At 47.1% G+C, this 27,985-nt stretch overlaps 1 protein-coding gene across 1 annotated transcript in view; it reads right to left on the bottom strand.

Moving 5' to 3' along the window:
* Positions 1-27,985, bottom strand: part of LOC138468298 (calpain-1 catalytic subunit-like) — a 434,133-nt gene that overhangs the window by 100,675 nt on the left and 305,473 nt on the right. Inside the window, exons 6-9 of the mRNA XM_069608788.1 lie at positions 16,751-16,919; positions 12,336-12,419; positions 12,167-12,252; positions 11,639-11,713 (exon numbers count right to left, since the gene is read on the bottom strand). Of these exons, the coding sequence (XP_069464889.1) occupies positions 11,639-11,713; positions 12,167-12,252; positions 12,336-12,419; positions 16,751-16,919 (414 nt within the window). The remainder of the gene's footprint in view (positions 1-11,638; positions 11,714-12,166; positions 12,253-12,335; positions 12,420-16,750; positions 16,920-27,985) is intronic.

Genomic DNA, 27,985 nt, shown 5'->3' with positions numbered 1-27,985 from the left:
TATAAAGGCTTACCTTGAGGCTACTTCCAGGGACCCTCCCATGGAAGCAAAGATGGGAGAGATGGGCTAGGGTTACAGGTGAAATGACGACATGTGAGGCGCCATTTCTAAGGGACTTGCCAAGTGCCATCTTTGAACTCTGTAAATTCACGTGATTGTCCGCTTAATTGAAGCTGTGGGAAAGGGAGGTGTAAATGCAAGGTGCATGGCTTTTCAGCCTCCATTTCCTTGCTGACACAAGGCGGGGAAGGGACATGGAGTAAAGTTGGCGTCTCTGCCGGGCTTTCTTCTTCAGTCTTGTGCGAGCACTTTGTTTTATGCCTGCATAAGATTTGCATTAAGGGATAACACAAATTAAGGGTAGACCAATGGCCGGTCTTTTGGTGGCAGTTAGGATAGCCTCAGGTTTCAGGATTACGAACTGCGTTAACACCTCTCTCTTCATTCAGGTGGTAACGGTCAGTTGTGCAGGGGCAGCACAAGCTCAAGACTGTAAACTCTACATCGTCAACCTCTATTGGAACCATGGAGCAGCTGGCGCAAAATTCTTCATTGATGAAGTAACAACTGTCATCGATGACCTCATGGAAACAGGCAACTCAAACGACTTGATCATTTGTGGCGATCTCAACATTGACTGCATCAGTCACTTAAACCTAATTGGCAGCAAGAAGAGAGTCAACAAACTTGAAGAACAACTGACATCGCAGTGGTGCGTGGAAATGGACTTACGAGAGCTAATGAGCTCTATGGTCAAACGCCAGGGGATGTCCCGGCGGCCCCGACATGGAGAAGAGGAGACCTAAGCTCAACACTTGATTACATCTTGGTATCTGGAAACATTCATATGAGAACCAATGGTCTTGTAGTTACAGAAATGCCTCATAGTGATCACGATAGGGTGACTTTACTATTCTCTACACATATTCGATCAAATCAGGAGCGCTGGGCTTATGCAGTCAGAACGGGTGCTGGTTGTATCCGTCTACAACTCGACACTGTCGAGGTATCTCTCATCTCGGCGGATTACCAGACTTCAGGAGCCTTGGAATACAACCACCTTCTGACCCAATACCTAGAACAGAAGAAAAATCCAAGGAACACTGAATTTACATACAAACACAAATTTCATCTTGAGATTTCTCAACGAAAAAGACTTCTGCGTTGGCACCTGAGAAAGATGCGAAAATCCCTCTCTACAAATGCCAGCGAGCAATCACGAAAACTCAAACAAGCCTACAAGAACTGGCTCAAATCTCTCAAGGCCATCATGTTACAAAATGACACAGAGTTTATGCTACAGAAAATGGCGAGCACTAATCCAGCCGATTATTGGAGACTCATAAATGATAACCTTGCTCCACAACACGCTTTGCAGGCAAATTTGGTCCTAGAGACAGAGTGGATTTGTTTCTACTCTGATCTCTTTCGCAGAGACAAAGGTATCAAAGAATGGGAATCCCCAAAACTAACACACTGGGAACTCACCTTTGACTACGAAGATATCTTACGAATCATTAAGAACGTGCATGATTCTAGAGCACCAGGACCGGACGGGCTCACAAACTTTTCTATCAAACGTCACGCGGAAGAATGGTCAGTCTTTTGCGAGATTTTGTTCAATAGAATTATCAAGTGTTGTAAGACCCCTAAATCATGGAAAACGGTAGTGATCATACCGATTTTCAAAAAAGGAGACCGTAGAAACCCCAAGAATTATAGACCCATCGGCCTGCTTGACGTGTTGGGGAAAATGTATGCCTCCCTTCTCCAACAACAACTCCTGGAATGGTCTATTAAATGTAATCGTGTGGACCCGGGACAGACAGGATTTGTTAAGGGTGTGGGATGCTGCGTTAACCTCCTACTGTTAAATTTACTAAGATGGAAGCCCACTGGTCAAATTCTAAGATCTATCTGGCACTAATTGATCTATCTCAGGCTTTTGACAGTATAAATAGAGACCTATTATGGGGGAAACTGAGCGAGTGGAACTGCCCACCTAGCCTGTTGGCCGCCATTTGTGAACTCCACACAAACACCTATCCGGGTCAAACTAGACCTTAAGGGTAATCTATCGGCCCCAATTGACACATTTACAGGTGTTAAACAAGGCTGTCCCCTAGCAACGAGCATATTCAATCTGTTCATATCAGATATCAAAGATATTTTCAAAGGACTGACTACGTTTCCACCGAAAATACATGGTACTCACATGGATTACCTGGTTTATGCAGATGACATTATTCTGTTGGACTTAACACCAATAGGACTCCAACGTAAACTGAGCGTTGTGGAAACGTATCTAACAGAGAACGGTCTCAATATCAACAAGGGGAATGTGAAATTCTTGTTTTTGAAAAACTGCAGGGCTTCAAAGGAAACAAGAAGAAATTCAACTGGTACCTGGACAAAGAACCTATCAGGATTGTGAAGAACACCACCTATCTGGGGATGAGAATCAGTGCCAGTAGAAATGATGAACCCTGGGTAGAGACAGCGAAGAGCAAATGCCGGCAGTTGGCATGCCAGGCGTCGCTGATCAACAAAAAATTTGGTAAATTCTCCCTAAAACCTACGGTAACCTTTTTCCAACAAAAGGTGGTTCCATCCCTGATATATGGCGGAGAAAATGCATTTGGCTGTGGGCACGAGGTGTGAAACTCGCTTGAAAACATCTTTTGGTCCAAAGTTCTACACCTCCATAAGGGGACTTCGACAGCATGTGGAAGATATGAACTCGGGTACATCTCAATTCAAGCAAGAGTTGCCTGGAATCTTTTAAGTCTTTTCAGGAAAACTATACAAATGAATCTGCCTTCACAAATTGCAATACTTCACAATCCAGATTCCGAAAAAGCCCAAACAATCTTGTATCAATGGAATGAGTTGTGTCGTGAGGTTCTCGACACATACGACATCATGACAAAAACCTTGCTAGAAAATCCTGACTGCGAAATTGAAGCTGTGGAGAACAGATTGGATCAACACTTGTAAACTAAGATCGGAATCACGAACAATGAAAGAAGCTCCTGAAGAGGCGAGAGTTTACGGCCGTCTCCCAGAATACCTGGCCTGTTTCCCGGATCAGTGGTCTAGAACCATATACTTACAGTTTAGGCTCAATGTACTGCCTACCAAGGAGCGACTATGATTTTGGTCCCAGTCAAACGATTCCAATCTAGTGTGTCGACTCTGCAAAACCACAAATGAAAATCTCAAGCATCTGACAATGACGTGCTCTGGGCTAGAACAAGAAAGAAACATCATCTTTGGCCCAGTAACAGAGAGGTTTCAGTTTGTTTCTCGGGAAGATTGGTGGAGAGCCATGTTTGACGGGTCAAATAGATCTGTGTTATATGCCTTGGTCTCCTTTCTTCGCGTCATAAAAGATCGTTTGGACACAAAGCCTGCCCTCTAATTGAGGGCGAAGTTTAGAAGTGCGCCCTGCCGACGAAAGATGTGATTCATCTATGGATCTGAATGCAAAATATGTATTCTCTTGATGTGTGTATCACGTTTCTTGGTCGTTGCTTTTCTTTTTTTTAAAAGGTTTGAAAAAACCATAATAAAAATTAAAAAAATAAAATAAAAAAAATAAGATTCCTATGGCATCTGCCTCAAATGAGCACCTGTTAAAGAGCATTCAGTTGCCATAGGAACCCATCAGTGAACTCCACCGGCACAGCTTCATTTGCAGGCAGTGTGAACTTTTTTGCAAAGTGGAGAATTAAGCTGAGAAATGATAATATTGCCTTGCTTTTCTCTTCACTTTTGCATTCCGCCTGGCAGATGTTTAAAAGTGCAGGCAGGGTATCCAGCAGCACCTAAGTGCTATGGTTGGGACTCGCTGCATGCAAGTTGCATTTTATTTCAAATGAGCAGCTAAGCGTCCAATGCAGACATGTTTTTCGTAGACCAGGTGCAAACCCCCTGCAGGCGCATGGTAGAAAAAGTGCAAAAGGAGCAAGTCCTGGGAAATCAAAGTGCACAAGCAAAGAAGCTAACTGCATGGTATGATGTTTGGATTGCACTGATAGGCCTCTCTCCCACTATAGCAGGGGTTCTGTCTCCGAATTGCATTGTATGATATTTAGACTGCACTGATAGGCCTCTCTCCCACTATAGCAGGGGCTCTGTCTCCTAATTGCATTGTATGATATTTAGGCTGCATTGATAGGCCTCTCTCCCACTATAGCAGGGGCTCTGTCTCCTAATTGCATTGTATGATATTTAGACTGCATTGATAGGCCTCTCTCCCACTATAGCAGGGGTTCTGTCTCCGAATTGCATTGTATGATATTTAGACTGCATTGATAGGCCTCTCTCCCACTATAGCAGGGGTTCTGTCTCCTAATTGCATTTTATGATATTTAGGCTGCACTGATGGGCCTCTCTCCCACTATGCAGGTTTCTCAAGTTTGACGGAGACTCTGTCACCTAATTGCATTGTATGATGTTTAGACTGCATTGATAGACCTCTCTCCCACTATAGCAGGGGCTCTGTCCCCTAATTGCACTGTATGATGTCTAGGTTGCACTGATAGGCCTCTCTCCCACTGTGCAGGTCTCTCAAGCTTAGCAGGGGTTCTGTCTCCTAATTACATTGTATGATGTCTAGGTTGCACTGACGGGCCTCTCTCCCACTGTACAGGTCTCCCAAATTTAGCAGGGGCTCTCTCCCCAAACTGCTGTGTAGGATGTTTAGATTGCACTGATTGGACTCACACCCACTATACAGGTCTCTCAAATAATCTAACTGCGCTTAGTTCAGTACCCTACCAATCTCGAAAACCCGCCACTACCTAACCCAACTAAATCCCATACCAACGGACCGCTAACACCCTAACCCCCCCACAGTGTACCCTTAGGAAACACCCCCCACCTACCGACAGAAAGCAACACTGAGCCAGAGAACACCCCAGCGTACCCAGAGAAGGAAACAGAGGTCACGACGACCGCACAGCACAGCATACAGGACCAACTACCACACTACGCCTGCACCTAGACTGGAAAATGGCCCTTACCAGAAAAGGACGCCGAGAAAGTGAACAAGACCGAGCAACAAGAGACGCGAACACACAACACCGACAGAACCCACAAGAAACAGCCCCATTGCAAGGAAACACGCCGGAAGCAGCCACAACCGGAACAAAATCCACAAGAGAAAAATCCTTATACCTCACACCTTACCTCGCAACAACTACGGTACACCGACACCCCAACACGGAAACCTTGAAACATGCAAAGAATTTCCTGATAGATGCGGAAAAAAGACAGGGGCAATCAACAAGAGAATGAGAAGGCTTCGACCCCATTACCCCTTACATTACAAGAACAGAGGGACAACACCGATTCCCACCACGCCCTGCACAATACGGCGAAGTACCAACAACCAGCAATGCCACTCCCCACCCAACAATAGGACCCAAAGAAGAAACCACTGCTGATCCTCATCCGAGTAGCATCACAGCAGAAACGCCAAGACTAATCAGCCCTGTTATCAACTTACTAGACCGCTTCAATGAAGAAGCAGCCGCCGCCGTTCTTCATCCTACCGACATCAATGCAGAAACTCCACGAACAGACAATTACAAAATCGAACAACAAATAACCTCAAAACAAAATCTCACCCAGAGAATCCACTGTAACCTAATAAACGCAAGGTCAATGTCCAAACACTCAACGGAAATATACGACCTGCTGTCAGAAGGAGGCATAGACATCCTATTTGTAACCAAAACATGGCTAGACGACAACTACACGATCACTCTCAACAACTGCCTGCCTGAAGACTTCAAATGTATCCAAACAAACAGGAAATCCAAAAGAGGGGGGGGACTAGCGATCATCCACAAGGAACAACTGGCCATCAAAATGGAAGATCCACTAAACATCGACAAATGCGAATCCTAAATACTACGACTTTCAGTAAACCCCAAAACCAACCTGAAATTCATACTGATATACAGACCACCAACCTACGATGCGACTTTCATAGACGCCTTCACGGAAGCAATCACTACCCTAGCCATCAATTACGATCATCTGATCATCCTTGGAGATTTCAACATCTGGTTCGACGAAGAAACCACAACCACACAAAAATCATTAACCGCCCAACTAGCAACCATGAACCTGCAACTAGTCAAAGGAGCAACCCACTCAGCAGGGCACACACTTGACGCAATCTTCGCCAACAAGGATCTCATCACCACGGCACCCCCAATTCAAATACTTTGGAGCGACCACCTCATTATTCCGTTCATAATCACAACGGCCGCTCCAACAAAAAAGCAACAAGAAAAACAACCCATCATGATGAAAAGAAATTGGAGAACCATAAAAAACTCCAACCTAACAGAGCTCCTATAACTCAGCAAACCACAAGCATCAACCATGGAAGTAGCTGACCTAGACAAAAAAGTTGCCCTACTTCATACCTGGATCGCAACAACCCTTGACAACATCGCCAAAGAAATGCCTCTCACACCATCACGCAAGAAAATCACAGCAAAATGGTGCACCCCACTTCTCAACGCCATGAAAAGGAAAAACCGAAAACTAGAAGCTGAATGGAGGACCAACAACACCACTGCAAACAAAATGAAATTCCTACAACAGATCCGCGCATATAAAAAGGAAATACAAAAAGCGAAGAGGAAACATTACGACAAGCGAATCGCCAGAGCACCAAACGCTCAAAAAGAACTATTCAAAATCATAAACGAAATAAAAAACCCGCCGGCCTGCAACAACACGCCAATCCCATCGACGAAACTCTGCGAGGACCTCGGAGACCACTTCAAAAACAAAATAACCTCCATCCAACACACCATACGAAACAATCCGAGCGTTCACAGCTCAAACCCCACCGACACAGACGAGGAACACACAAACAAGCTGCGAAACTTCCCAGAAATATCAGTTGAGGCTTTCGTCAAACTGGCAAACCAAAGCAACAAATCAGGCTCTCCCGAAGACCTTTGCCCCCCGGACATATACAAAACAATTCTCAAACAAGGAACCCCCATGGAATACCACAGGAATCTCCTCAACCTCTTAATCTCAACAGGCAAAGTACCGCAGGTCTTCAAAACGGCTTACATCAAGCCGCTACTTAAAGACACAACAGGAAACGTGGAGGACCCATCTAACTACAGACCCATCTCCAACATACCCTACATAGCCAAACTGCTAGAAACGCACGTCTACCAAATAACCCAAGAATTCATAGAAGAGCATTGCCTACTAGACCAGGCACAAGTTGGCTTCAGACCTATGAGAGGAACAGAATCGGCTCTCCTCTCAATATGGGACGACCTAAAAACAAACGCAGACTCAGACAACAGCACCGCCCTGATTCTCCTTGATCTGTCTGCAGCCTTCGACACCGTCAACCACGCCATCCTCATAAAGAGATTAGAAGGACTAGGGATAACGGACACTGCGCTACTATGGATCAAATCCTTCCTAACAAACAGAACAGAAACAATATGGATGAAACCTTGTAAATCCAAACCCAGAGTCTCCACGTGCGGAGTACCACAAGGATCATCCTTCTCCCCACTTCTATTCAACATCTACATGTACCTATTAATCAAACTCATCGAAAAACACGGCCTCACATGCTACAACTACGCCGACGATACGCAAATAATCTTCAACATACAAGACACCCGAGATGGAAACACCACACTAGAGAATTGCCTTCGAGACATATTCAATTGGATGAACCTCAACCATCTCAAAATCAACCCATGTAAAACAGAGATAATGATTGTTTCAAAAAGGGGAGGAGACATCAACTACATCCCCTGGCCAAGAAGGCTCGGCACCACACCAGAACCATCATCAACTGTAAAAACCCTAGGAGTACTGATGGATAACAACCTCACTCTGGAGCCACAAGTAAACTCGGTAATCAAGAAATGTTTCTTCCTCCTGCGAGCAGCAAAAAGGATCCTACCGTTCCTGTCGTTCGCCAACAAAACACTTACCATCATCGCTCTGATCATGTCCAGAGTAGACTATGCCAATAGCCTATACCTGGGCATGCCCGAACGACTTCTAAAAAAACTGCAACACATACAAAATACAGCAGCCAGACTTCTCCTCAAGCTACCCAGAAGAGAACACTAAAAATACTACACTGGCTACCGCTGAAACAGCGAATAAAGTTCAAAGCCATGTGCATCACGCAAAGAGCAATACACAAACAAGGCGCAGAATTCCTAAGCGCCAAACTACGCCTACATCAACCGACAAGAACACCAAGATCAAGCACAGACATACGCCTGGAACCAAAACCCTACAACAGGAAAAAACTCGGAGGATCGTCTTTCTCTCACCAGGCACCCAAAACTTGGAACGACCTACCCAAGAATATACGGAATACAACAAACCACCTAGCATTCAGGAAACTCCTCAAATCATGGCTCTTCAAAGCATAACCACTACGGAGACGCACCAGAATGCCCATACACTAAAACAATGATGGAAATAACTCCAACCTCGGCCACTCTCAAATTGGACAAACACTCAAGCCAAAGAACCAACCACTCGACAGAGCATAAGACATCATGGAAAACAGCCGCAAAGGAAGGCCACAGGAGACTGACCACATAACTAGACCCAGACGAAACCTAGACCTAGACTCTCCCACTCGTACGCACCGGACGAACACACTCAGACCAACAGATGCATCTAGATAGACGTTGGCCTGCGCCGCATGTGGATAGGATTGATCGAAGGATAACACGCGTGGCGTTCGGATGGAGTTGTGAATGTTAGCTTGCCCACACCTGGAACGATCTCTAAACGCTAGCCTGCGCCGCGTCTAGATAAAAATGTGAATGTTGGCATGACCACAACTGTATGGAGCCCTAATCACTGGCCTGCGCCGCGTCTAGATGGGAATGTGAGGGCCAACAAGTACCACACCCCCCAGAACTGCGCGTGCTAGCAATGGTAAAGGTCAGGTAACCCACTAACCAATAAGCTCAAACTCTGCATACTTATCTCACTCAAAAACTCACACAACCATCTCTCGCACAACAAACCGCACGCACTTCACAACACTGCAACAACACAAACCGGAACAACAGCACACACGGACTGACTCCGATCCGATCCGATACCCGCACCAAAGCTCAGCACCCGGTGTATACTGAGTTGAAGCTGCCAACAGCACACCACTCCTCTCACTATCCTACTCCCTTCTTCAACCTACTAACCCATCCCACCTTTATCCTTTGCAGATCCGCCTGAGCGCCTGGGGACCAATTCCGTTGGTGACGGTGCGCGGTACAAATACCTTTAACATTTAACATTAACATGGGACTATAAATGGTGGTTCCATGTAATAATGTCCCCGCAAAAATGTCCCCTGACAAAAAGTCGCTTTTTTTGTGGAGACATTCTTACATTGAGCATGTGGGGGACACCCCCCCCCGCATCCCTCTTTCTTTTAGCAATGGGAGCAGGGTACATCCCCGCAACCCGTCCCCATACATAATGTCGCCAATGGCTTTTCTCAGCAATATTATGCATGGGGACATTATTACCCGATACCTAAATGCATTCCCGGTCCGTGCCAACTCATCCATTTTACATGTAGGGCTAACTGGAGCTGCACCCCGTCCCGCTCCTCCAGTCACACATGCATGTGTGCTCATCGTGTCAGGTTGTCACATGCAGAGCACGTGCCCGCGCAAGCCTCTACTTCAGGTCAACCTTTTGTGAATCACAGCCAGTGGGCGCGAACTGAAGAGTACAACGATCCCCCACTTTTAAGGGAAATCCACAATCGTTCCTTTACTTTGTGCCGACAGAGCACTGTTCTAGGACGGCAGTGACTTCTCCCCTACTGCGGGATTCGACCCTGAGCCCTGACGGCAACAATCCAGTGCCACATCTCACTGCACTATCTCACAGGTGCTGGATTGATTTTGTTAATTTAAATACACTGTTTGGGACAGAACACCCATTTCGCTGCCCCCTCACCCCAAAAAACCTAGATGGGAAATGATCCGCGTTTCTCTTCTGCAATTAAGCATGAATTCTGTCCGCGCGGGTAAGGGGAGTGGTGTGTGTGTGCTATCGTCCTGGGCATGTCCCTTAAAAGGTGCAAATGGTGGGCGACTGGAAAGGACATCGATGCATGCAGTGGGGGACAATGACTGAAACGCACTGTGGTTACTGGAATGCATTTTCTTTCACTGTGTGGTCTTCAGCTTTGGTTGTAAAACGCAGTGTTGCGGGGTGAAGTGTAGTAAATTCAGGACCCAGGTATAGGCTTTGAAATCATGGGAGTGAGGGCGAGTATGGGCTGGATGGGGAGTGAGGGCGAGTATGGGCTGGATGGGGAGTGAGGGCGAGTATGGGCTGGATGGGGAGTGAGGGCGAGTATGGGCTGGATGGGGAGTGAGGGCGAGTATGGGCTGGATGGGGAGTGAGGGCGACTATGGGCTGGATGGGGGCTGTGGCCGCTAGCGTGGGCTGGGGGAGGGGGGACATAGCTCCACTTTTTTCTTTACACTTGGATCCCTGGTTTGCACATACGCAAACTACACTACACCACCAGAAGCCAACACACGTGCAGACTTGAAATCAGCCACTGCAAAAGGAAAGGTCTAGAAAACAAGCCATCTCTGCCTTCGCCCCAAGACTATGGAACTGCCTTCCCATCGGCATCAGTCTCACCCCCACGCTCCTACAATTCAGGAAAGAACTCAAGACCCACCTCTTCAAGGAGTCTCTTCTCCTCAACACCTAGGCCATCACGTCACACACTGCACCACCTGATTCACTAGATGCCGCCCGCCTCACCCCTCCCTGCCACCCGGTACAGCTGTACCCCTCCTCAGTGCCACTCTGTTTCCTACCCCCGCTGTATATTTGTTCTGTTACCTCTAAAAAGTGCTCCGTTATGCATCTGTACTGTTGTATGCCTCTTTAAAGTGCATCATTGCTTCTGTAGTGTTGTCTACCTCTGTAAAGCGCTCTGTTGCTTCTGTAATGTTGTGTACCTCTGTAAAGCGCTCTGTTGTGTATCTGTATTGTTGTACACCTCCGTAGAGCACTCTGTTGTGCATCTGTATTGTTGTGTACCTCTGTAAAGCGCTCCGTTGCTTCTGTATTGTTGTGTACCTCTGTAAAGCGCTCCATTGCTTCTCAAAAGTAGGTCGGTGCTCAGTAAATACCATAATAATACAAAATAACACGTGGTGCAGAGCGGAAATGCATTTGCACATTGCACACAATTTTGAAATTGGGCCTCAAGTATTTTAAAAACTGTTTTGAATTTTCTAGGTTTCAAAATAAAGGAACACCGCCCTCCTAGAAGGGATCTCTGTAGCTACGAGGATTAAAAAAAGCACACTTTGGATTCCAGGCTGACGACGGGGAACATTCATGAGCATGTGAATCCATGCAAGACCCCCTTGCTGGAGAACAAAGGAACACCACCCTCCTAGATGGGATCTCTGTAGCTACTAGGATTAAATCAACACACATTGTGAATCTCCAGGGTGCAATTACAGAGAGAAAGGCTTGCAGGTGCATCTGTGTGAAAGGGAAGTCCTTTCTAAGCAATATTAAGCGTATCCCCTCTTCTGGCTGGGTGTGCCTCACTTACCAGAACTCCCCGTCCTCCATCTTGACGTAGAACTCTTCCTTTTCTGACGGGTCCACTTCGTTCCACTCGGAGGAGCTGCGGAAGAGAGGTCAGGCGGTGGGTGAATGCATGCCCCCATTTAAGGCCATCGCTTCGCTCTTTGGTGTCAGCCTATACCAGGACAGGATCTAATGGCGCCTAGTTCATAGCTTTTGTACAGGAGATTATCATCTATGGACCCTGTTCACGCCAAGGGTGGCGGCCTCAGAACCTTGACATTCCTGACAGCCGAGCAGTGTGCACATTGCTGGCATCACAAACTTGGCACTCGCCGCTAGCCATTGGCCAATAATGTTTCACTTTCGGCAAATAAGAAATGGTGTGCTGTGCGCATGTGGCGAGCAGGTATCTGGGATTTAGGAACGATGCACCACCACACAGCGGTGCACGGTGTACACTACTGGGGATCCAAGCATTGCAAACGCCACCCCCGACTTCCCCAGAAGTTCCTCCCAGCATTGTCGAGACTTCACTAGGACTGTCACTCACTTGTCACTCCAGGCACCTGTCCACTCGACTTGTCCCCAGGGGTTACGGATGCGGATGAGCTGCTCCTGACTCCCTCTGTAGTTCACCTGTCACATGTCAAGGGAGGAGAAGTCAGCGTCTAATGCAGGTCATGAATCGAATGATTGCAATGCCAGCAAAGGGGCCTCACCTCTTTGAGCGCAGTGACGGAGTACGCGTGACCCTTCACCAGCTTCTTGAACGTCACAGCCTCCATGTCAAAGGCACTAGTGATCTGAAGGGGACAGAAGAACATTAGGGCACATTCTGTGTAATCTTTTATGGTTACAGTGTTACAAACAGTTGCACAAAGTGAATTTAATTTTCTTCTCTCTATCTCGCTCTCTCTCCCCTTATTCAATGCCTTGTGCGACAGAGGAAGATTCTCCCCCATATTACACATTAATACGACAAGTGAGTTGAATTGGCGTACCCCCAGCCACTAGAGCTCTGCGTCATCTCCTCTGGAAGGCTAAGGACCCTGGGAGGTGAACAGCCTGGTTAGAGGCAGAGCACCACTTGAAAAGCAAAGCTTCGAGGGACTATTGTCCCAAACCTGTGTCCCCAGCCACTAGCTTCCTAGCACTAGGGACTGTACAGGCCAGCGGAAAAAGGATAGCTCTGTCCCGGTGTAGGGGGTGGGGAGGTGCACACAGGTGCCTTTCATTGGGGTGGCATTATGTATCAGTTGGGTCTGGGAGATCAGAGGTTGGCATAGAGAAAGGGCGGACCTCATCAGAATGGGCCGAGCAATAGCTTGATTTCCAAGCAATAGCCTTTGGCAAAGTATTTCCACCATTTCATAACAAAGGCCCCAAATGTACTCATCCTATATATTTAATTACCTATGGATGTCTATGCACAGACCTCCCCTCTCAGCTCTTACTTTTCTAAAATGATGCCCCCGTGTTATCCTGGCATCCGTGTGAGGTTACGCGACTATGTCTCATGGTTGCCAAGTGACGAAAAGTAATTAGTCATAAATTGCTCGGGGCTCATGCCCGTAGTTCCAATTGGCAATGTTTAGGAAAGTGGAACATCCACTTGTGACATTTGCACTCAAATGGTTCTCATAGTCGTTCATCCGTTTTCATTAGAAATTGTATTCATAAATTTCCATGAGTCAAATTGTATTCATTAATTTTCTGAAATAAAGCATACAAAACAAACAACAAAATATTCACATTTCAGACAAATGTTCTACAATATTGATTTCATATTGTCTACTTCATATGTGTCTATATGTTTGGTTCTCCACACATCTAACAAGGAGCTCTACGCGTTTGGGGAAACATGTTGCCTTCTTCAGGAGCAATATCTTATTTAGTGTTCATAATTTGTATACTTTCTTGAAGTTCATTCAGGGACATCTGCATGACAAGCTAAGAGAAAAGGTGTGTGTTAGCTAGGATCCTACTAATGTTCAAATTGTCATCCATAATTAACATGCGTTGTGTTGTGGTTCCCCACCTCTCATGGCTGGCCCTATGAGACCCCAATGTGGGTATTGGGGGGCGGGGGGTTGTAATTGGCTGATTCATAGAGGTATTCATCTCGTGGTGGTGAGGCCTGGGGAATGGAGATAAGGTACGTGGTGTGTAGGTATGCCCCCGTGAAGTTTCGGCTGCGGTACTCTAGAGTACTGCTGTTGTCATGACTCTGTGGACCTACGCGATGGCAGGCTATATAGATCATGGTTCTTCTGTACTATAATCTGGGACTGTCGCTCATCAGACACTATCATTCACCCTTACTTTATACCATTTGGGACTTCTGGTGTGCGTATGCCGCCTCCATTTTCATTACAGACTCGCACCCGGGAGAGACTCTATAAAACAGGAGGTAAGCCAGCGCTTCAGCACGCACTCATAAGAAAGGGAATTGCGCATCACTGCATGCATTTAACATGCTGTTCAAATCTATTCTGGTATTTTCTCACCATCGAGGCCTCGGACATCGGCAGCTGGTGGCTGCTACATCTACACTCGAATCAGTCACACCAGAGGACCCTCACGGTCCCCAATATCATTTCTTGCTACTACAAGGAGACAGCTTGCCGCATAAGGTACGCTGGCAACACATTAGCATCACAGAGAGCAACATCTAGTTATGATACATGACACACTGAGCGCTGCATTGAGTACATTTGTAACCGTTGAGATCCCGGTGACAGAATGGAACGGGTTAGCAGGCAGAATTGATGAGTGTCTGATGAGCTACAGTCCCAGATTATAGTACAGAAGAACCATGATCAATATAGCCTGCCATCGCGTAGGTCCACAGAGTCATGACAACAGCAGTACTCTAGAGTACCGCACCCGAAACTTCACGGGGGCACACCTACTCACCACGTACCTTATCTCCATTCCCCAGGCCTCACCACCACGAGATGAATACCTCTATGAATCAGCCAATTACAACCCCCCGCCCCCCAATACCCACATTGGGGTCTCATAGGGCCAGCCATGAGAGGTGGGGAACCACAACACAAGGCATGTTAATTATGGATGACAATTTGAACATTAGTAGGATCCTAGCTAACACACACCTTTTCTCTTAGCTTGTCATGCAGATGTCACTGAATGAACTTCAAGAAAGTATACAAATTATATAAACTAAATAAGATATTGCTCCTGAGGAAGGCAACAGGTTTCCCGAAACGCGTAGAGCTCCTTGTTAGATGTGTGGAGAACCAAACATATAGACACATATGTAGTAGACAATATGAAATCAATATTGTAGAACATTTGTCTGAAATGTGAATATTTTGTTGCTTGTTTTGTATACTTTATTTCAGAAAATTAATTAATACAATTTGACTCATGGAAATTTATGAATACAATTTCTAATGAAAACGGATGAACGACTATGATAATCATTTGAGTGCAAATGTCACAAGTGGATGTTCCACTTTCCGAAACATTGCCAATTGGAACTACGGGCATGAGCCATGAGTAATTTATGACTAATTACTTTTTGTCATTTGACAAAATTCAGAGTCTGCAGGGGACGAGAGTGTTCCACAGACCGTGGACATCGCTTTTTGTTTTCAGACTAATGCAACCTAGTGTCAGAGTTGCCTTACACTCTTCTGTACCTCGCTACTACCCTTAAATCAACTATATACCTATACAAACTATTAGGTGTGCACCTGTATAATTTCCCTTTGCATACGTTTCATGGTTGAACACATTAATTTGAGGGATAGTATTGTGAAAAAGGAAAGGATCAGCAAGCCCAGTGTGCATTATATACTTGGTCATGCAAACATACAGCGCTTTTATCATCAGCAGCATACTTGTCAAATATAAAGCTCAGTTGTCATTCTTATATTCCCAAAAAGCCCTCTGATTTTATGCAAAGCAGCCAAGAACCCTCATTAACTTGGGTTGTCCCCTCTCCCTTTCTCACAAGGGTATTTAAAAAAAAGAAGAGTACAACAGGGTGTACCAGACTGTCCATCTTGGAATAACCTTTTATTAAAAAATAAATTTAAAATAATCTTACTTATTTGGTTATTATAGGTTTTGACAGTGTGCTTTGCTCAGTAAGACATCTGCATAGTTCTTAGAAGGGCTACAATATATACTGAAGTGATCATTAGAAGAACAAGTTACTTACCAACTGTAATGTTCTTTCGATTGGATGTTACTCCCACGTATTCCTCATCTTATGATGAAGTACCATAAAATGAGGAATACGTGGGAGGACACAATCCATTCGAAATGAACATTATAGAACTTTAAAAACAGGCACATTACAATGTTGGTACAATTGAATAACGTCCTTTTTTTTTTTAACCATTGGACCTCCCGCAGTGCGACATTTCGCAGTCTGATAGCTGCATTGAAGCCGGACACAGGTGATGACAATGTAGGTCTCCAAATACCAGGCCGGCCCCCACCTTAGCGGATGCCTCCAACTCTTTTGTTCTAATTCGACTTTTAACCATAACAAAACACAGTACCACCCCCTTTCAAAATATCAGTGTTTCTTCTCTGGTTACACTGCTGACACCAACGGCTGGGGTGGTTCTAGCAAACACGCATCTGACCACACACCTCTCACCCACAGAAAGAGATAAAGATAGAGGTAGGAAGAGACAGATCGGCGTATGATCCGCTGGGTGCATGGGTGCAGTTAAATGTTAGATGTATTTGTACCGCGCCCCGTCACCAACGGAGTTAGTCCCCATGCGCTCTGGCGGATCTGTAAACGAGAAGGTGGGGTGGGTTAGTAAGGTGAAGAGCGCGTAGGATAGAGAGAGGAGTGGTGTTCTGTTGGCAGCTTCAACTCGGTAGACACCGGGTGCTGAGTTTTGAGGCAAGAGTTAGTACACTGAATTAGAGTAGCACCCCATTAGAGAATCACACAACATGCATACGGCCAGGCATTCATAGTGGCATAGGATTAATTTCAGACTCTCCAAAGACAGCTGTGTTAAAGGACTCTACCCACTGGGAAGACAGGGTTACAGTGTACAACCTGACCGATACATCATCTTGGGGATGTCACAAGTCTTCAGGACATGCATTCAAGGGGGCCCGCTAAACACATGTGCCTTACGTCGATGGAGCAGCCGAGTAGCGAGCCCCTCTCCAGCGCCCGCCGGATGATTCTGTACAGGTCCCGGGGCGCCTTCTTCAGATCGTACATCTCGGCTACGCCCCCAGTGAAGTCCTCAAAGCCCTCGGTGGTGCTGCCTCCGGAGAGGGCTTCGTAGGAGCCGTTCAGCCTAGAAGTCAGGGAGGGGAAGGAGACACAGGAAAACAATATCAAGGAACCGGATGTGGGCCCAGGGGGCTGCACGTTGCTATGGTTTGGCGCCCTTTAAGAGGAGAGGGCGTGTGGAAGTAAAATATGGCGCGTGTTGTCAATTGGTGACCCTTACACGTTCGACTTGCTCAGGCCCCACTCTGGCCCCCTTAAAGTAGAGGTAAGAGATAATAAATAGCTTAAATGATGGTATACTAGCACACAATGTGAAAACCAAGATCTTTAATAATATTAGGCGTTCCAGAATAAAAAACAGTAGTTTTCACTCTAAAGTAAACATTTGCCATACACGTACTTCCATTTAGTTTACAGATTTCTTTTTTTGTAACTAGCTTGTAAAAATTGGCTTAATAATAAAGCATGCGATCGTCAAAATAAAAAAAATAAAAAAGAAGGGACTCAGTGATGGAGGCCCCAAAATAATGAATTACATAATTTTAGAACACTTTATCCAAAACAATTTAAAAAACAATTATTGGTATCCAGACAAGATGCATAATCTGGATGGAATGTTGTCTGAAACACTGTTTTAAAAAAAATATATTTCTTTCTTAAATGGATTACCTTATTAATTTCAAGCTCAAGCAATAATGTATAAAATACCATGTCAACACTTTAGCCCTTTTATATTTATATAAAAAGTTTCCTGCATTTAAACCAGTAAATAACGTTAATAAGCGAACAAAGAAAAATACAGTATGTCTATTTTTTCTTCATTATTTCCTGTAATTAAAATGTACCATTGTCTCTTTATTCACTTTAATGTATTCACTAAGGATTTCTCAATGTTTGCTCCTTCTTGATCATATAATGCCCAGCAAAGGACACAGATATTCTGCCCCGGTCCCCTTACGATTCCGCGAGACACGACAGAAGCCAAAGTCCGGAAAGCAAATGCCAGGAGAAGTATTGGAAAACTGGAAAGAAACCTACAAAAAGATCCTATTTATGAGAATTTTAAGAAAAAAAAAACACCAACGTAAATGAGGAGGAGACTGGCTTACAAACAAGTGTGCAAGTGCATGAAAATCAGAAAAAAACATACACACAAAGCCGGTGCGTGCATAACAAGCAAGGAAACGTACACAACACCACAGAGCGAAAAACTTAGGAAAGCCCGAATCCCCCCAAAAAAACATCTGTGGGTGCTAAGTGCAGAAGGCGCAAACTGCACCACCCACAAACTGCGCAGCCTGGAATCGCACTGTAGGGGGTAAGTGCACCACTTGGAGGCGCGACAATGTTGTTAGAAAAATAAAGTTTCTTCCTGTTGATTTGCCAATGTCCCAAATCTGACTCCAGGTTTAACAGGGGCCAGTTCCTACAGGAGCATGTGACTTGTGTGAATCTGGTTAGATCTCACACACTTTTAGGTGCATCTCCTTATCTGAATTCCCAATCCTCTTCTAGACACCCGCATTTTGCATGTAGATGAGCAGCTCTGGAGATGCACGCCTCTCCGCCCCGCCGCAAATAGCCGCGGACACTGTTCTGTGAAGCTGGCAGTATTTGTAGATTTTTCCGCCACACATGTGTTTGCGGCTAGAAAAAGACTCAAGTGCATGAAACGACAAAGATCTATTCAAATTCTTCCAGGCTGTGCCACAGAAGAACACAGCCAGAAAGCTGCAGAGCTTGTGAAACTTGGGAGAAGGTATCGATTGCACATCAGGGGTGGAAAGTCATGTGGACATGGTCAAAGGATGCAAGAATCAACAGTATGGAAGTATCATTAACAGGACAAGGGCTAATAACGATAGCAAGGATTTTCAGGGCATCTATTACAAATTTGAAGCAATTTCTTTAATGGAGTTTCACGTAGAAATGTACATAACTTGCCCTGCTGCTGCAGTGTCTGAGGTCACCGCTAAAATGCAGGAAGCCCGCAGGGAAAGCAGAAGAGCTTCATTGGGTTACAGGGAATCGGGTTAGAAGGAGCTACCAACATCCTTCTAGTTGGGACTCCCATCCTGAACGTCCCAACTAACATCGTCCCAACTAACATTCCTGGAACCCTGAGGGAACCCAGGGCTCCTCCACTGCTGCACATGGTCTTTTTAAAAAGATCTTTTCACTTAAAGACCTAATTAAAAAAGACTGCTCTGCGGTCTTTCTAAATCCAACTGCCGCGCCCCAGCCGCACGCGAGTGCGCACAGGGGCTGACCGGCAGGACCAGGAGAACGGGCAAGTGCGTGGGTGCGTGTGTATTGGTGGGTGTGTTGTGAGTATCTATTTGCTTTGGAACAGTGGGGGGCTTGAGGCTGAGAGATGGGGGTTTGTGGGTGCGTGTGTGTTGTGTGCAGGGCTCAAGTCGAGGGTACATGTGGGTGGACGGAGTCCCCCCACTTTTTTTAGAGGGCCCCTTGATTTGCTAATTTCTGGTGAAATCACATGCAGTAGGTATGTTAATGAGTCCCCCCACTTTTGTTTTAAGGACTTGACCTCTGGTTGTGTGTATGTATGTGTTTTGGTTTGAGGGGTTGGGGAGTGGTGGCTTGCGGGGAGGAACAATGGGGGGCTCAGGGTTAAAAACCCCTGAATATGTAAAAAAAAAAGTAAACACGCATTTTAAAGGTCTCTAGAGAAAAAGACCTCTAGGACGCCGGTTTTCTGACTTAAAGAAAATCGGTCAAAGTAAATCGGTCTTTTTCTCTCGAGACCTTTCAGAAAAGATCTTTTCACATAGAACCCTGTACATTCCACGGCAAGCACCACACACCTCCACACCACAGTTCCAGGCAGTGTTTTCAGCCAAAGTGAAGTTGCAACATATTTACATTCCAAAACATACTTAAAAATAACAGACCTCAAAAACGGATAGGCAACAAGATCCATCTGGATTGAGGCCGGACGAGATGTCTTTCTGGTGCCATCTCGAGTTTGCCGGATTTCTGCTCAGTTGTCCGGGTTTGAAGGGACTTCTGATCTCTTGAGTTAACCAGCTCTGCTTTCTTGCCCGAGCCCACAGAGCCATACACACACACCTGCTAAGGGGAAGTCATTACGGCCTGCTGGCTGCCTCAACACCCAGCTCTGAAGGCTTGAACTATCTTCATAGAAAGAGGACAAGGCCACTAAGGAGGGACTGGCACAAGCCAAGGACTCACCACGGATCCACAAAATGCAGGAAGTTCTTGGTGCCAGCCATGAAGGCGCAATGTGTACAAGATGTTGTGTTAGTGCAGATATACTAGTCCTAGTGTATACAGTTAATATTACTGACTGGGAATAGCGATTCTTTTATAGATAGGCAATGGGCCCACTTCACAGAAGCTTTTATAATGGCAAAACCCTGTCGGAAAAATATCTGTGAATAAGGGCCAATGTGTTTTTGCCAAGTAAACTTGTATTCTTTGCTTGTATGCTTAAAAACACTCAGTGGCTAGTGCTGCAATTCAGACAGTGTCTCAAAGCTGCCTACTGTATCTCATTATACCTGTTACTCAAGTCATCGTTTGTTCTGTACTTGTGCAAATGACAAGTACTTGTTTAATTGAGAATTGTGCATTTCAGTTGGTGCCCACATAATCCCAGCCACGTTTTCCTTTAGTGGTGGCCATCTTGAATGCATCTGCATTCTCATGTCTTTTTTTATGGACCGTGTAGTGGCATATCACTTGTTTTAAAGGTCACGGTTGCTCGAGTTCTGGATCCACAATAAATATTTCTTGAGATCATGGAACTTTTCTTAAGGGTATACTGGTAAAAGTGGTGGCACTAGACCTCAAACATACAGAGGCGCATCCGGCCATCTGCAAAGGCCAGTTGCTAAGGCTTGTTCCTGTCTCAGCCCGCGAAGCAGCGGAGTGCGGACAACCCTCCACGCCGATCCGGCCTCGGGCAGTACCAGGATTGCCACCCGATCAGAGGCTGACCGGCCCCCGCAGGGGGCGCTAGAGGGACAGCCTACATAGCGGGCTGTCCCTTCTGGCCACCCCCTTCCGGTTGCGGGCTGGCTCCCTCCCCTTCCGCCTCCCCCCCCCCCATGTCCAGTAGCGGAAGGGGGCGTTTCGGGGGACCTGCCTTCCGGGCGGGTCTCCTAAGGGACGCTTATAAGGGCGGGAGCGACTGATCACAGTCTCTTTGTGGCAGCAGCTCCCGCCCTGTGTTTGAATTCGTTCGGTGTGTAAGCAGTTCGGTCGGTGGACATCGTGAGAGTGGTAAGTATTGGGGGGGAAGGGTCTGCTCGCCGACCGCCGTGTCAGCTTGAGCGGACCCGACTTAAGGGGGGGAAGAAAGAGATTTCTTTTCTGTTATCGCGCAGCGCTGCGTCGGTTGTTGATGTGCTTACTGTTTCTTTGTATCTATCGTCGGGCATTTTGGTGCGCGTCGGTTCAATGTAATTACTGTGCGCTTCTAGTAATCATGTTTACCCGGTTGTATATTTGGAATGTGTCCGGGGGAGATATTTTTAATGGGTCCACACGATGTTTCGGGTTTGGATGGGTGACCAGGGTTGTTAGCCTCGACTTTGTTTTGTTTTCTTGGCGTGGCCGACGTGCCTCGCAGGCATAGCCGATTCTAATACAAACTTCACTTGATATGTAAGGTTACATGGGGTGGAGATATTGGTTGATTTGCCTTTATGCGGTACTGTCAGGTAAATGCAAAGTTACATGGAAAGTTGAATTACATGGTCACCACGCCTCGCTAATCGGGGGTAGTTATGAACGGTATGATTACCTTGGCCAGTCTCTGTGGAACAGTCAGTAAGAGTTGTGGCTTGTACTTGAAGGGTCGAGGGTTCGAGCGAACTACACGGGATCATGGTGCGCCTCACCCAGCATCACGTTTCGTTTACATGGCCGCCGCGCCACACTTGAAAAGTTATTGGAAATGTTTTCCGGTGGGCTGAGTTTCTTTTGTATATGGCCGCCGCGCCATATTGGAATGGATCAAATGTAAACGTTTCACGTGCAATGTATTCTATGCGCATGGCCGCCGTGCCACACTCGATTGGAGTATTTACAAACGTTTTTCATGTGCTTTGTGTCCCTGTATACTCGGCCACCGCGCCACACTAAATAAAGTATTTGGAACGCTTTATGTTTAAGGGAAGGGTTAATTAAGTTACGCTGGCTCTGGTTCTCTGCGGCCAGGCGGGTCAGAGTAAGAGGGCCATCGAGATGAAACGGGCGGGTTAGATGATTCGTGTCGTTTTCACTGGTTCTTTACATAGGTATTTTATGTCATTGTTGACCTATAGCACGGGCTGTTAGACCCTGCTGACGGGCAGTCTGGAGCTGCGCAGTTAGCAAAGCGCGACCGCCCATCCGGCGTCTCAGCGTGTTGGGCTGAGGATGTGGAGCAGGCGTTGGCAGGGCCCATACCCGGCCGGACCGAGCTCGCACGGGGTCTTTCAGCCACCGCGACCTCTGATCCAATGGCTAAAGCCTCGCACGCCGCAATAGGTCTGGCATAGAGCGGGATGGGGCCTTCAAGCCGCGCCATGCAAAATGGCCCCGGCGCCTTGGGAGTAATAGGGTTAGGACCACAATTCTGAATGCTTAGGGAACAAGTGCTGGCAGGATTTGGCAGATAGCAACAAGGCGATTTTTGTATCTTTTACCACTTGTTGCCCACACAATGCTGCATGAAGGTATGCTAGTGTGTGGGTTGTTATTTGAATTCAAAAGGGTCAATAGATTTCGTATTTCAATACAAGTTTTGAAGTAGCCGCCCGATGCTCCAGGAAGCACTCGCATCGGTCACACCAAGGGGTGTACAATTGGATTATGAAATGTTAACTTCATGGTTTATCTTTAATGCAGGTCAGGCAAAGGAGCAGCTTTTTAGGTGGAAACTAAGCTTTTGCGACATTGAAAGAAGAGTGGTAAGGTATAGGTCACTAAACACTGTTTTCAAATTGACGGCATAAGGTGGAAGAAGGCATTAATAGCCATGCATACCAGTGGGTACATTAAAGAAGGGCTGTGACTGATCCTTTGTCAACCTTGTCATGCAGTGACTGAATTTTTTTTTTTCCTCAATCTTTAGTATAGGATGTCGTCTGTCGATGAATCACAGGACCTATTCCACTCCATTGAGGAGGTTCCCAACACCCCGGGTTCTAGCGAAGAAGATGACGAAGGGGCCATCTTGGCGTTATTCCGGGAAAGGATGCGCAGCGAGGGGAAGGGCTGGGCTAAGAAAGTGTTAGCCAAGGAACTTCCAGCGCTCCCCCAACAGTTGGCTGTAGAAGTTCAGATATGCCCACCCCCTCTGGGTGACACGCCCCCCCCAACGGAAGCCACACCGAAACCCTTACCGGCCAAGAGAAAACGCCAGCAGAAGGGTAAGAAGGGTACTAAATTGTTGCAGGTGGCACCTACGGGGCAGGCTCCAGGCGAAGTAGGCCTGGCTGCAGCAGCCACGGCAATTATGCCACCCATGGCAGCAACTGGGCTTGGTAGTGTGAACACATTACAGATTGGTACAGGGCCAACACCCCTGTTACAGGCTCCAACGGGGAGTGTTGTAGTTACGCCACCAGTCATTGGCGTGGTAGGTAATGATAGGTTTGGAATGATTTTGGAGGAACTGCTGTTAATGGTCAGGGGGAGCGGGGCCCCTGCGGCAGGGACAGCCTGCATACCTATGGCCAGGAGCGTGTGGGAAGATAACCAGGTGAGCATCATGAGCATCAATCCATTGACCTTGCCCAACCCTGTTGTTCCCACGACAGCCCCAGGGCCCGCCCACAGTGTGCCTATGCCGGCCCCAGGACCCGCCCCCGTTGTTCCCACGACCGCCCCAGGGCCCGCCCACAGTGAGCCTATGCCGGCCCCAGGGCTCGCCCCCGTTGTGCCGATGACCACCCCAGGGCCAGCCCCCGGTGTTCCCATATCAGCCCTATCACCTGCTACTGCCACCCCCCCCCTCTTCCCTTGCCCCACTCGCAGCACCTTTAACAGCAGAGCAGCCAGTGACAGTGGCCCCCCTCTTGTCAGGTAGGTCATCCTTGGCATGGCACATCCCCCAAGACATCAGAGAGCAGGTATGGGCTAGAAAAAATATCGACATATTTAGCCTTCTGGCAATAGAGGATGCCGGTCCCAATGTCACTTTGAGTGCTGAGGAAAACAATAAGAGGCACCGGAAGTATCATCCGGAAGAGAACATCGCCAACTGGGAGAAAGCGTTCGCCATACTGTCTGTGTTAGTGATGGAAAAAAACCCTGAACACGGGCCAGGTTTGGTCAAATATAGAGAATCGATTGTTGAAGAAGCAAGGGAATATGGTTCCACGGGATGGATTGATTATGACAGAAAATTTAGACATATGATGCAACAATGCCCCGAAATGACTTGGGACCAAAAAATGATGGAGGGTTGGGTCTCTTTCATGGGGGGGAAGCAAAGGAAGAGTATTGCTTGGGATGATGTTCATAAAGGTGGTAAAAGGAATTGGTACGGTAAACAAAACCCTGGTGGCAAGGGGCAACCCTTTCACAATGCCCCCCAGGGGCGGGGGGGGGAAAATGTCAGGTAACACAGGAGCGGGTAGTGCGAACGGGTCCCAAGGAGAGAAGAAAGCAGGGAACAGGTCATGCAGGTATTTTAACAAAGGCAACTGCAACTGGGGCCCTAAATGCAGGTACAGCCACGAGTGTAGTAAATGTGGGGGGAACCATTCCCTGGTCAGATGTTTCAAGCGGGAAGGTCTCCCCGGGGGGAAGGGCCAGCAAAAAGGACAGTAAGTCCACCCCCACCCCCCCGGCAGTCACAGCAACGTCACAAAATGGGCGATTTGTCCACAATGGGCCCCTCTTCGGTCAACTTGCAGGTATTAGGGGAGCATTTAAAGCATTATCCCAGGCAGTGCGAGAGGGACCTGCTATTCCAAGGTTTCACGGAAGGATTTTCGATTCCTTACGAGGGCCCCCTCACATGTCGCTTTGCTAAGAACTTACCTTCGGCAAGGGAATTGCCAGGTGAGGTCGATAGAAAAGTGAGCAAGTAACTAGAGCTAGGCAGGATTGCGGGTCCATTCGATGCCCCACCTCTCCCAAACTTTATTGTATCACCACTGGGCATAGTTCCCAAGAAAGAAATAGGTAAGTTCAGGCTCATTCACCACCTGTCATACCCGAAGGGTGAATCTGTTAAAGGAGAGTTCCGGGACTTTTTTTTTATTGTCCCTACGGTTCGGCCATGTGTTTTTAAGCATAACTCGGTAGATCGTAGAAAACTTTCCTATGGACCTTACCCGACTTTTCGTCCATTAACGCACTCGAAATCAGCCGCCATTTTCTGATAATCCTATCATTTCCCCCCATCGCCCTGGCTCACCTGCTTTTGCGGCACTAAATCAAATCCCCCGCCCCTGAGCCTGACATCAGCAGACGCGTACCGCCCATTTCCCAACGCCAAAGCACGTTTCGTGTCAACAATCGCTGCGCCTCAGCTAATGAAGTGTCGCCATGGAAATGGCAGGACGCCTCTTTCCTCAATAAGTATAAACACACCGTTTCACAACACACAGCAGCAGATTTTCGATTCCATTACTCTCGCTGTGTTACTTTGAGTATTCTGTGACTCGTTTCTGTGCTGTGGTCAGCTACCTTCGCCGCTTCTAGGCCTTGTGAACACCTGTACCATCTCTGTAAATTATTTTACTTTCTTTACCACACAATGGCTACAATAATGCCGTATATGTACGAGCCCGAGTACACCGAGGAAGAACGCGAAAACGATGGGGATTCGGACGGCAGTTGGGAGGACCAGTCAACGGATGAAGAGCCTGGACCATGTCGCATGGACGGCGTCTCCACCTGGTGCACGTGCAATCGGTGCGAGCTAATGCCAACTGAGGAGGAGAACTGCTGTTGCCGTGAAAATTCCGGGTGCTTGGCCTACATTTCGGAAGGCGAGCCAAGTCCGCAATGCATCACCGAGCTGCCAGAGTTCAGGGAAGCCTGCCTCTCACGGACCGTGTTGAGGATGATGATGGTGCTTATGCACGAACTTCGCAGCACTGTTCGTCCGCGTAATCCGAGTAACGAGTAAGTATACTCTAGTTGTGATGTCAGTGATGCCACTACTATTTCATGGTCGTCTCCCACATATAAAATTACATCTACATATCATTCGAACGCATGTACATTGGTTCCATATTGTGCATTTTCTAGATAGAATTTTTTTCAAAGCAGAATGACATTTTTTACCTGAATCGACAGTGATAAGAAAGTTTTGTCATTTTAATACAGTTTGCATCTTTCATTTTCACAGGTGGTACAGGCTGGTGGCCTATCGTTGCTTCACTTGGTGGCTTCACGGGAGGCTCGGACACCGCGTTCGGAGAGTAATACCTGCCTGTGCGGTACTTGCCATTAGACAACATTTCCCCAGCGACAGTGGACAATACCGCGGATTTTCCCTGGATGTGCTGCAACCGGAACTTTACAATGTGTAATGTTTATTATTTATGTTCTATTGAAATTAAGATCTAAAATAAAACCCAACATATATTTTAACAATGGTTGTTTTGATTTTTTAAATGAATCTAGTGTGTCTCCATTGAATAGTCTTCCTGTGCCTTGTCTTGTCACACCACATGTCTCCGGCCAGCATCCTCCCTCACGCTGGCCGCCCACCTTCAATCCACATAACCGTTGAACCCATATGCAGCAGACATACATATGTTATTTTGCGGGTTGGCATCAAGCCTCCCGGCCTTGCCTCCTCCCCCAAAAATACTTACCACACCACTTTGTTCAAGCGTTGGCAATAAAAGGCCGTTGGATTTTATTGATACAAAACATGGTTATAGGTAAATAATCAATATAGTTGATCATAATAAATCATCCTTTTGGGCACCGGGTACAGAGATGACCCCCTCTGGCCCGTGCCGCCTTGCCACCACAGGCCAGCCTGCTGCTGACTAACTGCCTAGGCATCCAGGGTCTCCAGGGTGAACTGCACCCATATATTCTCCTGGGAGGGTGAGGTATTTATAAACTCACCCCCCTGCCTTCCATGTACTAGATCCTGCAGCCTGCCTCTTACATGCAGTTAGATGGCCTCTCCTTGGTGAGGCCCTGCGGCAAACGAGTCTTGTCTGCACGACCACCGCCCCAATCCACCCCCCGCCCTATCAAAGGCAGTTCGCACCGGGGTACTTGTGCTGGCAAGTGGAGCTGTCAGTGAGCGATAAAGGCCAAGAGGTGCCAAAGACCATGTACACTTCAAAGTGGTCTATAGAGCATGGGTTGTTGTTCCCATGTCTACCTCCAGACCCCGTGTCTCCTGCCAAGCATCCCCCCTCACGCTGGACGCCCCCCTGCAATCCACATAAGTGTGTCTCCATTCACGAGTCTTCCTGTGTCTTGTCTGCACGACCACCGCCCCAATCCACCCCCCGCCCTATCAAAGGCAGTTCGCACCGGGGTACTTGTGCTGGCAAGTGGAGCTGTCAGTGAGCGATAAAGGCCAAGAGGTGCCAAAGACCATGTACACTTCAAAGTGGTCTATAGAGCATGGGTTGTTGTTCCCATGTCTACCTCCAGACCCCGTGTCTCCTGCCAAGCAACCCCCCTCACGCTGGACGCCCCCCTGCAATCCACATAAGTGTGTCTCCATTCACGAGTCTTCCTGTGTCTTGTCTGCACGACCACCGCCCCAATCCACCCCCCGCCCTATCAAAGGCAGTTCGCACCGGGGTACATGTGCTGGCAAGTGGAGCTGTCAGGGAGCGATAAAGGCCAAGAGGTGCCAAAGACCATGTACACTTCAAAGTGGTCTATAGAGCATGGGTTGTTGTTCCCATGTCTACCTCCAGACCCCGTGTCTCCTGCCAAGCATCCCCCCTCACGCTGGACGCCCCCCTGCAAACCGCATAATGCCACGACATATACACGCCATTCATTCACAAACACACCCCTGTTTCGAATTCTTTATAACCCACTTCATATTTCTAATGAGAACTTCTTTGCGCTTTGCTAGTCAACCCGTGAAGGTGCTGGTTATCTGCTCTTCGTCTCTGTGAACTTCCGTGACCACTTCGAGGAAACTCGTCAGTTTGC

This window comes from Ambystoma mexicanum, chromosome 4q (assembly GCF_040938575.1).
Source record: "Ambystoma mexicanum isolate Mex_15411 chromosome 4q, UKY_AmexF1_1, whole genome shotgun sequence".
Classification (NCBI taxonomy): Eukaryota; Metazoa; Chordata; class Amphibia; order Caudata; family Ambystomatidae; genus Ambystoma; species Ambystoma mexicanum.
This window is presented reverse-complemented; position numbering and strand designations above follow the sequence as displayed.